Source organism: Primulina huaijiensis, chromosome 9, assembly GCF_012295235.1.
Source record: "Primulina huaijiensis isolate GDHJ02 chromosome 9, ASM1229523v2, whole genome shotgun sequence".
Lineage (NCBI taxonomy): Eukaryota > Viridiplantae > Streptophyta > Magnoliopsida > Lamiales > Gesneriaceae > Primulina > Primulina huaijiensis.
Window position 1 is genome coordinate 5,033,312 of NC_133314.1, and position 15,777 is coordinate 5,049,088.

The 15,777-nt window shown below is 32.0% G+C and overlaps 1 protein-coding gene across 1 annotated transcript; it reads left to right on the top strand.

Moving 5' to 3' along the window:
- Positions 1 to 9,468: 9,468 nt before the first annotated feature.
- Positions 9,469 to 13,113, top strand: LOC140985362 (outer envelope pore protein 16-2, chloroplastic). The gene is made up of 7 exons (XM_073453203.1): positions 9,469 to 9,717; positions 9,874 to 9,925; positions 10,131 to 10,211; positions 11,820 to 11,851; positions 12,100 to 12,133; positions 12,673 to 12,740; positions 12,842 to 13,113. The coding sequence occupies exons 1-7, from the start codon at positions 9,589 to 9,591 to the stop codon at positions 12,983 to 12,985; spliced, it is 540 nt and encodes a 179-aa protein (XP_073309304.1). The 5' UTR covers positions 9,469 to 9,588; the 3' UTR covers positions 12,986 to 13,113.
- Positions 13,114 to 15,777: the final 2,664 nt, after the last annotated feature.

A 15,777-nucleotide genomic window follows, 5' to 3' on the forward strand; every position in this document is an offset into this window, starting at 1 on the left:
TATTAGCAGATTTCTATGCCTTTTTCTTCGGTATTTCAAGTGAAAAATTTCCACTTGTGAATTAACAAATAATGAAATCAAGTAATGAATCTAATTAAGAAAAAAATCAAGAAATTAAATATCAAGTATGTTAGATAATACATCTATAAGGTAACTCTGTAAATAGTAATTTAGTATTTTTTTTGGATTTGATGTATATATATTGCTGATAACTATTTTTATTTAAAGATTAATTACATAATTTAGGGAAGAAGAAAGCCTTTACTTTGTTTAAGATGTCGTTCATAATATGAGAGTGCATATTCGGTTGGAATAAAGTTGTTTCTGTAATTTTTTTGAATATTTTCTAATATAGAAAGTTATAATAGCATCGTTTACAAACAATATGGGTATAATCAAAGTTATTTTCATTGGAAAATTATAAAAAGTATTTAAATAAATTAAGTATAATACCTTTAATATTTTCAAAATAAATTTTATTTATTACATTGATGCTGACGGTAGCGAATATAATGATAACAATTATAACAATAATGATAATATGATTAATAGGTATAAAATAATTTTACTTTAAAAATTTAAATAAAAGTAAAACAGCTGGAATATGTGAGCTTGTAGGCTACCTATATGTCTTCTTCACTTTTTTAGAAAAAAATATGATAAGTACACTAAATTGGGAATCACATAGCATAGAGGGAAATCGTTTAATAATAGAAACAGAAGAATAAAAAATAGTTTTATATTTATTTTATTTTTCTATAGATGGATGTATGTAATATGAATTTACATTTAATAAAATAGTCTTTTATCGTTTTTATGCAATTGACGTAAATTAGAAACTTTAAAAACACATGAGATGATATACAAAATATTCAAATATATTCTGAAAAAAAATTGTGTATATTTCCTAAGAATGTATATAAGATTGGAAGTGGATCATAAGGTTAATGTTAGGTAGTGAGATTGAAGCATTGAGCAAAAAACTGTAGAATTATATACAATTAAATAAAGTATATTTATTGAGAATTTTATATATAACAAAAATTATTGAGAGTTTTTGAAACGCTTGGAAATTTTTAACTATGATACATAAAATATGGGATAAGGAAATGTAACTTTGTAAGATGATAATTTTGCTACTATATTGTATTTGTTTTTTGAGTTTAAGGTATTTATATGCATAGTTAAATAAAATTTCAATTCAACTTATGAATTTTAAAAAAGCAGTTGATCTTCTATGCAGATAATAACATTTACATATTTATAGTATTATCACAGGTTTTTAGCAGATAATAACCTTTACATATTTATAGTAATAGCATTGTACGTAAGATCCACTGTTGATCTTTTATGTAGCTACATTGTGAGTGTTTGAGTAGTAATAATATCATATATAGAATCTACGTCCGAACGTACATGTACTTAAATTATAAGTGTTTGAAATCATTGAAGAAACATTTAGAAGAAAAAGTTGTTTCAACTAATTAACAATGGTAAAAAAAAAATAATAACTATGTATATCATGTATAAATATATGTTGTGACTTGGTTTTTATCGTATGTTAACGGTTGATATATTTTACATGTATATAATATTTTTAAACTGGCTTAATCATTTGTATTTTTTCCGGGAATTTTAATGTTATATAATGCGTAGATAGTTGTGTTGATAAGAAATTAGGAAGAAATTTTTTTTGTAAATGTACACGTTACAAACAAAATCCATTGTCAAAATTACATGCACATGTTTGTGTACAACAGATGCAAGGACTAAGAGTTTTAATCTCATATTTAAACTACCATTATTATATCCTTAATTTGCGAAATCATTTCGTTACTTTTTTTTTGGATTTAGTCATCAAAACATCAACAAACTGTAGATATCACACCATATTTCGTAAACTTACATAACCACATCGTAATTTACATACAATTAACATTATGTTTTCCAACTGTATATACCTAAAAAGTACAAAACTAGCTGTTATGCTTCCATTATTACAAGCTTAGGTCAATCTTTGTCGCTAAGTGTTGATTTGAACACGATGAAAATAAACCAAACACCATGAAAAAGCAAACTGACGTCTAGTACATTAAGCATCGGCTAATGATAGAAATCTAATCAATTGTAAAGAGTATCATTGAGAATATCCAATTATATTACTTCAATTCATTGCAAAGCAAACATCTAATACAAAGAAATCAATTCATAACATTTAGCTTTTTTTCCCAATAAATAAACAGAAATCACTGTGCTTATAGCCAACTATATAAATGTCAATAATTTTAGACCCGATATAACGTCTACTAAATATTATTGATCACATTTGAAAAGCAAATGTCGGCGACTAATATCGGGAAAAATAGCGAAGACATCCTCTGTTGATAGATCAACATCCATATATAATCTAAAATGGGACAAACTATAGCATCGGGTTTACCATATTCATCTGACTCCCAAATGTAGGCCAGGGAGACACTAAAAGCGCTTGAAAATTGAATGACATGAAATGAATTATTCGTAGCACTAAATCAATTCTAGCATGAACACCTCTGCTTTGTTTTACTATTTTAATCCAATTTTGTTTCACCTACAAGAAAAAGCATCAGACAACTAGCAAACAAATATTTTGTCTATCATTTCATTTTTCTGAAACAAAATAGAACAATATCATACAACTTCTTGTAGATCAATATTAACAGTCAGTTTTAAAAAAATCAAAGGAAAACTTAAATAATGCAAAACTTTATAGAAGAAGTAGCAATCTGTAAAACGTAAAGTCCTTCGGGCAACTCATTTATAGGCTTATAACAAAAGTGACTAAATGTTGGCTTCTGGAGCTGAACAAACCATGCATTCACGCAGGGCTAGCAAAACTCAATGACCAACTACAACNAAAAAAAAAAAAAAAAAAAAAAAAAAAAAAAAAAAAAAAAAGAACTGAACGAAAAGCCTGGCTTCTTATTTTGAGTAAGTTTCAAACAAATAAATCCTTTGGGGACAACTTGGCAGCTTACATTTAGAGTTCAAGGCTATTTTATGCTTTTTTTTTCCTGCTTGCTTTGTAGAGGGTGTGATCCAAGCTCTGTACATAGTTTTTTAATTTCATCATTAGTTTTGCCTCTTTGAGGTGTACGTGCAGGTGTAGATCAATAAATAATTAGAAATGATCTTTGTTCCTCCTCCTCACACATACACATCTATATAAAATAAAATACTCCATTTTTTTAATTATCATATTAATATAATGTAACCTAGCGCATTAATAAATAATTTAGTATTTTTATCTTAATTCATTTATTCTCCAAAATTATCCATAATATATTTTCAACAATCTAATCAGACTATCAGTGAGCTTATGAATTTTTCTTAGTTCAGCGATAACTGATCCATCATCCCTAGCATTATTTTGGCTAACTCAGCTTAAACTATCCACAATATCTCCAACAATATAATCAGATGACAATTGAACCTACGAGGCCTTACATCTGTTAAACATTAAAAAAAGGATGATTCAGCCAACTACCACCAAGAAAAGCACAGTTATTTACAAAATATATATGAACACTATATTCTAAGACGTTGTGTTTGTCAAAAGGTAAGCAATAGACACATTTTATATATACATAATAATTTTTTGTTTCACTCCAGCATATACGTTTTTGAAGAGCCTGGACGTTTAAATCGTTTACATAATACGATCTTTAAAAAATTGCCAACAAAGCAATTTCAAAAGTGTACACAATGTAAGTACCTCAGTCTTTTTTAGCATGTTTTGGGCTTTTCATTGTTATATCTCCTTCGAAGTCGAGGCTTCTTTTGGCCGTAGAACTGATTTGATGCTCGACCAGAGTTGTTGGAATATGCTCTTTTTGTGTGTTTGAAGTGCTTGCTTGAGATTCAGGCATGGGTATGCCTGCCAGCAACTCTTTTTGAACATGTAAAGACAAGTTCTTTTCTTCAGAGCTACGCGAAGTTGATGATGATTCAGATGATGGAAGACACGCTATGATTATATTTCGCACGAATTTTCTATTTCTTGCTTCGTTCCTTGATGTCCTAACTTGGAAAAGGAATTGAAAATCTTTGAATTTTTCATTAATGGAATTGGGGCTAAAATGTCTTACCTGTTTTAGATAAGAAAAACAAAAGTTAAAAAATTGTAAGAGTCTTTTATTGAATTGAACTGGTTGCAACTGAATATAACCCTTGGTTTTCTTCAACGAGCTCTTCACCTGTCATATCTAATAACATTTCTACTTCCCAATGTTCCACATAGACAGTCAAACTTTCAGTTCCATCATATAATTCTGCTTGGAAGCGTAATATATATAGATATAATAAGTTACAATGTAAACCAGCGAGAATTTGTAATAAAAGTATTATGTATTATGTTTGTAATTGGTTTATGTTTTCAGGGTACAAGTGTAACTTACAGTGGTTGCAGGCCTGGGAAAGTATCGTTGCAGCATAAGCAAGTGAATTCATATCCATAAGCAGCTCCACAAGATTTAGCACAACTTGGACATGCTAAAAAGTATATACAGTGCTGTGAATCTGTAATTTTCAGCCTAGCTTTTAGCCAAAAAGATTTAAATTGTGAATGAAAATGTGTTTATATTAGCACTTGCTCTTAGAATTTAAAGAAAGGTAAAACAACATATGAATAAATGCGAAATTATTGTTTCAGTCAAGCTAAGGATCTTACGGATTTTGCGAATCTGGAAATTAAACGGCTGGTTTACGCCTTGGTATGCTTTCTCTTACAGTTTTTGGGAAATAACAATATCTACATATTATCTGTTAGCTTTGACCCTAAAAAAGTGGTTGTATATCAGTGACTCGCATTCCACAATATAAAGACCACACCAAACTTAAAAAAAATACATTAACAAAGAGTAGGAAGTTTAGGAAAATCTAGAAACATTCAGCCCTAAGAAAGACACCATTTGTTGTACAAAAAGAATTTGTCTTTCGTGTTCCACAGAAAATTGAATAAATAGAAAAGTATTTGTTTAATAAGAAAGTTAGCTAAAATTTCAACTACTTTGTTTTGAAGCCGAAGAAATAAGATTCTAAATAGAGAAAAAATAGGCTGAGCAAATATAAGTTGGAGCAATTCTAAGAATATGGGAGATACAAATATAAAACTTTGAAAAGGTTGTACTCAAAACTTTAATAAACTAATACCTGCAATTTGAAAAGAATAATATGGTAAATTACATTGTGCATAAAGTTAGTTGTAAACAATCGTAATTCAGAAGTTCTCATCGTAGTTAGTATATTAAAAAAAGTAATATATTCGTAGACAACCATATTATATTTCTAAGATGTAAAATTTTGTATAAGTTAATGACAAAGATGTAATTAGAAAGGTAGGCGTTAATAAGATGGAAAAACATCAATGAGCTAAAAAAAACAACTGAAAGTAACAGATTGCTCATAGGAAAAATGATAAATTATTAGTTTAGTACCTATTAAATTTAGGTAGAAGAGAAACGAACGAAACATGGAGCTACAAAATAGCAAGTAATAATAAAGTTGTAATCAACAGACGGACCTGTATGATAGGCGAGCCGAAGAGCTAAACAATTTTTTTTTATTGATATGCCTTTCGCAGCCGTAGCACGTACGGGTTGAAATAGTGGTACCTAATTCGGCCTAAGATGAAAATGTCATAAAACAGGCAACAAAAGAAAGATCAATATCCAGTGCTACAAACCCGTTTAAGATTTAAGCTAACACATGTAAAAAAAATTTAGTTCGTGGGAGTCTTGGATTTGGAACTTTTTTTCTTTTAAAATAATTTAATTTTGTGGTTGGCGGCATATATAATACATATGCAAATAAATATCTAAAGGTGCCGTATTAATTAATTAAAGTTTATGCACAAGCCGGTTGTCTTTCGGGTATCACAGCTTGCTTTCCTCTTTCAGTGTATCCACACTAGTAGAATTTCCTTGATTTATTTCGCATATTAAATGAAGTAATAGGTAGATAATTGTCGAAGTAGACGCACGTGAAGTAATAGGGTACAATTTTACTTCGCATTATCACCGAAGTCGTATCCAATAAATTAGCGAAGTCTTTGGCTGGAATTAGACCGATGACGAAGTAAAACAATGTTTTCTACATCATCGATTTTGTAAAGTGCAGAAGTAATAGCTTATATATAACTGCATAGTTTATATAGAATGACGAAGTATGCGTTGAATAACTTCATAGGTTTTGTATTTTTGTGAAGTAATTGATATGAATGAGTTCACTGTTAGCAACGGTTTCCACTTAGCGACGGTTTTGGAAAGATTAGCCGTCGCTAATTAGCGACAATTTTATGAGTAACCGTCGCTAATTAGCGACAGTTTTCTGAAATACGGTCGCTACCTAGCAACGGTAGCTTCAAAAACTGTCGCTAATTAGCGACGGTTACTCATAAAACTGTCGCTAATTAGCGACCCTTTATACCAAAACTGTCTCTAATTAGCGACCGTATTTATATACCTGTCGCTAGTTAGCGACGGTAATTATAAAACTGTCGCTAATTATATTATTTTTTTTAAAAAAAAATTATCTTTTAAATTTTATAATTATTCCTACATATTTTTAAATAATATCCTAACACATCTAAATATCATGTTTTAAATTTATAAATAATTTATAAAACAATTTTACTTTGCGATAAAATAAGCTAACAAAATTAACTTCATGATCATAAATTTAAAATCAAAGCTAAAAAATATAATCTAAATCGAAATTAAAACCGTCCGAGAAAAATAGAGGTAGATATGAAGTGGTGTGAAGAATAAGCTGCGAAAGTGGGTATTTATAGGGTCAATAAATATGTCGCTAATTAGCGACAGGTTTTACAACTGTCGCCGATTTATGTAGCGACGGATTGTTTAAACCGTCGCTATTGGCGACGGTTAAAAAAAATCGTTGCTATTTAGCGACGGTGTATACAACCGTCGCTGATTTATTTGGCGACAAATATTTAAACTGTCGCTATTAGCGACGGTTAAAAAATAACCGTTGCTATTTAGCGACAGTTGTATTTATACAACTGTCGCCGATTTATTTGGCAACGGATTTGTAAATCGTCGCTAATAGCGACAGTTTAAACAAAATTGTCGCTAATTAGCGACGGTTTACATATTTTTTTGTTTGTAAGTTTTGTTACTTCACAATTTACATCTAATGACGAAGTAGTAAATTTAAAAGACTTCATTTTTTTGTATTGTAGTGAAGTATTTAATAGAGAACGACTTCATAATTATTGATTTGTGGTGAAGTAAATTCTTTCTTTAACTTCGACACAATTTTAATATGGCGAGTTAATTTGTATTTTATTACTTCATCATTTAAGAAAAATTAATTAAAATTATGGTTCATTTTTTACTTCACTAAATATAAATTAAATTTTTTTTTTTTAACTCTTCAATTCATCAAAACTACTGTGTCGAAGTAAAATATTATAAAAAATTAGAAGTGAAGCCCGTGTTTTTTAAATTGTGAAGTAAAAAATAATGCTTTACTTCGCTGGTGTTATTACCGAAGTTGATTAATATATACTACTTCATAATTAATAATCGCCGAAGTAACGAGTGGCTAAGTAAAAGCCAGAAATTCTACTAGTGCCATTAACCATTTTCCCTTTTCATTCGGTACGTAGCATTTAATTTTGGCAAAAACTTGTGTGAGACGGTCTTACGGGTCGTATTTTGTGAGACGGATATTTTATTCGGGTCATCCATGAAAAAATATTACTTTTATGGTAAGAGTATTACTTTTTATTGTGAATATCGGTAGGGTTGACCCGTCTCACAGATAAAGATCCGTGAGACCGTCTCACAAAAGACCTACTCTTTAATTTTCACCAACGATCTTTGTGTTTTGTGTCTAACTTTATTGATTTCTTAATTAAAAGTGTTTTACCACATTAGGCATAACTAGATATAGAAGATAAAATATTAATTAATTATAATCTTTACTTTGTTTAATGTTTGTTTCAAATTATATAAAAGATTAATATCATGCAACGTTATCTTATCAAAATATATTAATTTCTCTATTTTTATTACGTATTATCCATCGGGCATCAGATAAATAAATACTCGGGTTCAATTAATACCTAAACCTAATTAGATAAAATTATCGGTTTTTAGGTACAAATGTTGTTCTATCCAAATAATCCGATTGGGTCTCTGATTTTTAGGACTATTTGGTGCTGCAATTTGTGGTATGTATGCTATTCCCTAGATTTCAAACTTAATTATAATACCAATAATAAATCAGTGACTAGAAGCTACTTGGAAAAAATATTGTTAGAATTTGAACGGGGGCTTCAACCAAAATACATGTGTACCTGTGTCTTAGTGTTGTAAATAAATCGAATCGGTTCGTGAACTTTTTGATCTGACTCAACGAATATTTGATTTGATTTTTAATTTATCAAACTCGAGTCGAACTCGAAAATATAAGTTCGAACTTTTTTGGAGTCGAATTCAAACTAAATTTATTTGTCTGATAATTCACTGGCCGCTCACGTGCCTTAATTTTTTTATTAATACTAGTTACTCTGCACACACGATGTGTGTGTACATTCTTTTTTATCATTATGGATGGACTAAAGTTAAATTTGACAAATGAGAGACTAAATTGATATTTGAATTGTTGAAATAAAAAAATAAAAATAAAAGTGTGTGTTGAAATTTTTTTTAAAAAAACAAAACAAAAGTGTAATATTAATATCATATAAGGGTAAAGTTAGAAGAAAAAGTTAGTGTCCTTCCTAGTTTGTTACTATCATGTCCTCAACTTTAATAAAATAGAATAGATAATATAATTATATATTAAATATATATACATTTCGAGTATTTCGGACGTTTCGAGTTTTCGAACCTTTATTTTCAAAACTTACTATTGGAACAATAGTTCGAATAGCTCGTGAATAGATTCGAACCAAAAAATTAAAAAAATTCGAATTCCAAATCAAACTCAAACTCAAACATATCTATTCGAACTCGAACAAATTATCTGTCCAACTTTAATTGGCAAAAACTTGTGTGAGACGGTCTCACGGGTCGTATTTTGTGAGACGGATCTCTTATTTGGGTCATCCATGAAAAAGTATTACTTCTTATGCTAAAAGCATTATTTTTTAATGTGAATATCAGTAGGGTTGACCGTCTCACAGATAAAAATTCGTGAGACCGTATAACAAGTGACATACTCCTTAAAAAAGGGTGTCAACTCAAACATATCTATTCGAATCAACTTTAAAAAACGGGTGTCATCCTACACGAAAAGTCAGAGCATCCCAAAAAAACCCGACCCAGACGGTTTTAACGCCGTGTATAAAATTACAATCAACAACTTTAAAAATCCACGCGTGCGTTTCATCGGCAACGCCACGTAGCTGAACCCGCATTCCCCAGAGACCGCCACGAAGCTCGCGATACTGGATCAAATGCAACGGACGCATATACAGCACAGAGGGACACCTGTCCATCTCAGTCCGTCTTTATCTCTCTTCTTCCCCTCTATTTTTTCTTGGGTTTCGTCAAAAAAGTGTGGGTAAAAAAAAACAAGATGAGTGGAAGTAACTTGGAGACTCGATCGTTGCTAGATGAGCTGAGGAGCTTCGATAAGGGAGGTTTCTTGGATCTTGGCCACCCTTTGCTCAATCGGATCGCTGAAAGCTTCGTCAAAGCTGCTGGGGTACGTTCTTTACATACAAATATATGCGCGCACACACGTGTGTATGTGTGTGTGAATATTGATGTTAAATCTCTAATGTGGGACAGAATGGTGTGATTATAGAGTTTGTTGTATTTACTTTTCTGTGATATTTGTGTTCTTATGATCCCGTGGCAGATTGGAGCAATACAGGCTGTGTCTCGGGAAGCTTATCTTACTGCTGTAGAAAGTGAGTTAACCTTTTCCCCCACTAATCAAATATTAAAATCTTAATCCTTAAGCAACTAAAATGATTTTGAAATCAAAATATTGGTGTCAATTTTTCCAGTCACTTGTAATTAAACAAGTTATCTATATTGAAGAAAAGGTCATCAAGTTTTGATGGAGCAATTTTTTTTCAGAAATTGAAAATGTTTAATTTGATTATTGATAAGGTGTGGATGGAGATGCAACCACAGGCGGCAGCACTGAGATTGGGGCTCCCAAAAGGCAACACCGTTTCCCGGATCTACGAGGTTTGGAACGTCAATCAGTACTTGTTTTAATCTAAACTGTGTTTGCGGTATTAGAGTTATTTATTGATTTGGGGAAGAATGTATGCATGTTTGTAGTTGTTCGGGGAGGGAAAATAATCGAATTCGTCTGGTAATTTAGTATATCTTCGGGTTTTGGTAAATTTGATATTTTATTTTAAACTAATTCCATCTATTGTGTAATCCTTTATGTAACAATAGTTCCTTAAATTTTTAAATACCATAAAGTTTTGGATTATTATCATATGATAATTAATTAATTTTAGAATAATTGGATGAGAAGTAATGATTATGTTTAGAGGTCTTTGTCTAAATGAAACGAAAATGAAATCACCATGTCTGATTTTATTTTGTTGGAAGAAGAATAGATTGATAAACGAAACCAAGAAAATCCATTGTTTTGGAATTCTGGTTGGTGCGAAACTAAAAGCCCAAAGCTTTTGGGGTAAATTATTTTTCCATAATATATACATGAGTATTTTATATAAGAATCATGCGGGTATCATGAAATATTTTTAGAAGAAAATTTGTAGGAAGGCGGCGACTGCGCCTGATGATTCTTTATTCTTCCTTGGTCATATGTGGTTTCTAAGTACTTACATGCATTGAACTTTAGAACAGGAGTGAGTGTTCCGGGTATATATTTAGTTGAGGTCGATTCATTTACTAACGAGAAAACAAAATGAGATTTTGTGATTTTGTTTCCGATGTTTCTGAAGATTTGCTTTGAGATAATTTGTTTTGAGGTTGGTTTGTTCTCGTTGGGAAAGAATAAATCCATGCTAGTGGTCAACTGTTGTAATATTTGTCTTGTCAGATGAAAATTCTCCCATCCAAGGATTATGTATTAATGTTCAAGGGTTATGAAGAATCATGTAGTACTACCAAATATAAATGAGTAAATAATTTTCTTTGGGAAGGAATACCAGAGATTCTGTTTCGCTCCACAAGCCTTGAGCCATCGAAGTTTGGTTGCCTTTGAATGGATTGATTTAAATGGACGACTTGATTAAAACGATATGTTTTAAATTAGTCTATTTTTGTTGGATTTGGAACCCATTAACATGACTGATATTAGTTATGAACAACGATTGAAGAATGTGAAGTCAGTGGAATTCAGAAAAGTTAAAATCATTTCAAATGCAAACGTGCTCTCAGTTATTGTAAAAACACGGTGAGTTAAATTGCCATTCAGAAGAAGTACGAGGGCATGGTGATACTGCTTTTTTAATTCTACTGGTTACTGAGCTGAAAATATTCGAATTTGTGTTTGGTTCGGTGCTGCATGATTTAGTTATTATGTGACCTTGTCGTGGGCACGATCTTCGATTGAGATTTTGTGAAAATCAACCTTACTGATATGTCATATCCGAGGTAGGCTTGAGTTCTCGGGGATGCCACAAGGTTTTAGAAGTTAGGCTACAAATTTGTTTAGCATTCCTTTGATTGAATATAATGCATGAGGTTTTAGAAGTTAGGCTACAAATTTGTTTAGCATTCCTTTTGATTGAATATAATGCTTTCATACGGTAGATTGGATTTCTTGGCTTATACTTATGCTATTCATGTTTGTGTTGACTATGTTTGCAGGAGAAAGTAACCGAAAGTCGGTTGAGGCCTTGGTAAGTTGAAGTAGCTTGTAGTCATAACTATCTTTATATATTTGGATGGATGTCTTCAGAGTAAAAGGCCAACCTAGGTTAACTATATTTCTAGTTCGGCATATATTATTCTCCGTTGATCGCGTGAACACGAGCAAGTTGGATGAGTAAAGAGTTTCTTGTTTCAGATTAATGGAGCTCATTCTAAATGTTTAATATATTTTTATTTCTTTGTGATTTAATGTTTTGTCATGGTGCTGAAATTGCAGGTGAAGAACACAGGCATAGAATCTATGCAATGGGGTAAGCCTGCTGATTTAGACCATGTGTTTTTAGTGTCCTAAGTGGCTATTTTTTATGGTCGAACAAGATGCTGTACATTTCCTTATGCTTTTCTAGTTTAAAGCGTTGTAATTCAAAAACTGAGGATTGAATTTGAAATAACCGATAGCTGCTAAAGGAATTGTGCGCTAATAGCCTGTCATGCGAGCCTCCCACTTCGGCCTGCTATACCAAATGCGAGAGAAACCCCATCCTTCTCTTTCCTTTTTTCGCGTGGGGACATGGGGATGTAACAAAGGGCATGCTATCAACTTGTTCTGATCTAGGATAATAAGTTCACGAGCTTACATCTGAGCTTGATTATAAAATTCTACTATTGATCATGGATGTCTTATTTCGGAATCACATTTCACTCTTGTTAATTACTACCAAAGAAGTCACTGACATTTGCATACTTTAAACCCATGGGATTACTAGTCATTATCTGATAGGAACTTAGGCCATCGGCCGTAGAGCTAATGTTGTATAGCTAATGTTGTACATGTGACCAAATGGTGCAGGTTTAGCAGCAGGGATGTATTCTGGTGTCACTTATGGATTGAAGGAGGCTAGGGGAGTTCATGATTGGGTAATAATTTCGTTTTTGCACAGTTTGTTTCTCTAGTTTCCTTTCCCATAACTAGAATCATCCCTCTGTACGGTGGATTATGGATGGTTTTTATGGTTCAGAAAAACAGTTTGATGGCGGGGGCAGTTACGGGAGCGGTGCTGGCTCTAACCACAGGCGAGCACTCGCACGAGCAGGTAGTGCAGTGTGCCATAACAGGAGCTGCCATCTCGACGGCGGCCAATCTTCTTACAGGGATATTCTAGTTTCTGGTTGTAATAATACATTTGTTGCACTTTGCTTACATTCTATGAACAAAGTATCAGTTGCTTTGGCAACCAACTCTCGTGACAATGTCACAACTTACTCTAATTTGATCTGTATTTGGCCTTCATTCGTTGGTTTGTGTACATTTTACCAATGCAGAATTCAACCATAACTTAATAGAGAATAATCATGACAAGAATGGTACCGACCTAATTTAATTTGTATTCTTTTACTTTTCATTGGTTTTAAGTTGCCCTTGAAAGCACAAATTTCTTTTGTTATTTTCGTATGTTGGGATATAAACATTTAATTTTTGAAAGTATTTTTCATATTTAAGTAATTTTTGGAAATATGTATCTGTTTGTGAAAATATAAATTTATGAAATTAGATATCTGTTGGTGAAAATAAAAGTTTACGAGATGAATTTATCAAATTATTTTAATGTATGTTTTAGTCAAATAAGAATTGGGTTTAGCTATTTAAAAAAGGTGGAAATAATAACACGTCGGTGGTTGTTTGTATAAAAATATCCTTTTAAGTATATTATGTAGCTAAGGATAATTTTTTTAAAAATAAAAGCATACTTAAGATGATGATGATGATGATGATGATAATAATAATAATAATATTAATATTTTTAATAATATTATTATTAAAATAAAAATAATAATAATGAATCAGGACAAAAATTTGTGTGAATCGGTATCACGAATCGTATTTTGTGAGACGAATATCTTATTTGGGTCATCAATGAAAAAATATTACTTTTTATGTTAGGACTATTATTTTTTATTGTGAATATTGGTAGGGTTGACTCGTCTCACAGATAAAGATTCGTGAGACCGTCTCACAAGAGATTTATTCACAGATCAGTCAACTTATCGGGCTGGATTTAGGAATAGGAAAAATTTGCATTCAGTCCCCTTTGACCATACTTTTTTATTCCTACTCCCCATTTCTTAAAATACCCTTCAACCATATTTTAAATTAAATGATTTTCTTTTCAAATTTAAAGGCTAATCATGCTTCCGTAAAATAAATTAAATCTTTTACCTTTTTGACCAGAATGCCACCGGGTTATATCCACCGTATTTTACGAACTGCTCCTCACAGTCCAACCACACGATCGCAACCGATGGTTACCGACGCAGATTCCTTCAGCAGCACTTAGCACAACCCTAATTCGTTTCCTACCTTAGGGTGTACAGCAAAAGATAAAATTTTGAAAATAATATATGAGTTGTTCTAATAGCAAAGATCTCTTTATTCAAACACAAACATTTATTATTACATTGAAACTTCCTGTAAAGGAGGAGGAACTTGTTTAGCTACTTATAGTAACCGAACTTGAAAACACATAAACTAGAAAGAGAAATATCACAATTAGTTTTGAAAGAAATGAGAAAAATGTTCGATGATCTTCACTTCCTTCTTCCTGCCTTATTTATAGAAAGCTTCTTCGGATTTGAAACTCGGATTCCAAATCTTGATAAGCCTTTACAGCTTGCATATGGACCCTGCAGTGGTTGAGTGGTCTATTGAGGTGGTCCCTCAATTATTTTTTGAAATGTCTTTTTCTAGATTATCAATCTAGAAATCAACTTCTCTTCTTCTTTTATCTCTCCACAATATCAGTAGAGATGAGCTTGTAATATATCTACTGAAATCTCGTCTCCTTTTTCTTTGTAATGTTTAATTATCCATCTGAGAGCTTCCAGCTGATCTATGTTTTTCTTGATTCTTCTTTTAGAAACTTTTAGATATGTGAAATACATTTTCTTCAGTTTCGTCTTTGTGTGTTATTCTGGTTCCAATCTCTACTTATTTATAGATGTGAATTTTGTGACCGGTTATCTTGCTTTTATTCATTGGATTCCTTTATTCATTTAAATATATGGTACCCAATGTAGTTTTGTCATCTACCACCAATTATTGGTGGTCCTGTTCTTCCACTCACATAGTGGTTCTTCTTTATGCTAGTGGGTTGATCACATGGTTGCTTTTAATTTTGTCGAGGAATCTCAGTCCTTTTGTATTCTCGAGGAAAATGTGTTTGTGGTCCTTCCCCACTTGTCCTGTTCTCGGTAAAATGTTTTCGATCAGATCTCGGTTTGAAACCTTTACCGAACTCCGGTTCTTTCTAGTTCTGGCATTCATGACAGATTTTTTCTGATCATCTTTCTATATGTGCAATTTCCTGCTGGTTCTGGTGCTGCACTGAAAAAATACAGCTTCAAAATATCTCCTTTGGACAAATGATCATTGTTTGTCCAAGTTTCATGTACCGCTTCCTGTATCCATTTTGGTAGTGCTGATATTTCCGGGAAGCTGGGTGAAGTAGTATAAACCGAGGCAAGGGCCTCAAATTTATACCAAGCTTTGACTTCCTTTGGATATAAATTTTGTTTCATCCATACCCTAGGATATTTTCCTGCAACATCAACTCGAACAATGGCTGGGTTGATGCCAATTCTTGTATTTAATTTCTCCCAAGTCTGTTGGTAAACCTGAAATGGAGAAATTGCAGTTTCATTAGTACCAATCTTAGCTTTGCCCCTATCGGTATTGGGTCTAAGGTTGATATCTCCCTCTTCAATCTCCGAGGTGAAGGGTTGACTTGAAGACTCGAGATTAAAATCTGGAGTTTCAATTTTTGTTTTAGACGACTCATCAGAAGATAATCCCGTCTTAATACTTGTGTTAGGGGTACTTGAATCCCCTGCTCTAGGTATAGAGTCCTGTACTCGAAAACTCTCTATTTGAGAAACCAGTGGTTTTTCAATGCCTTGG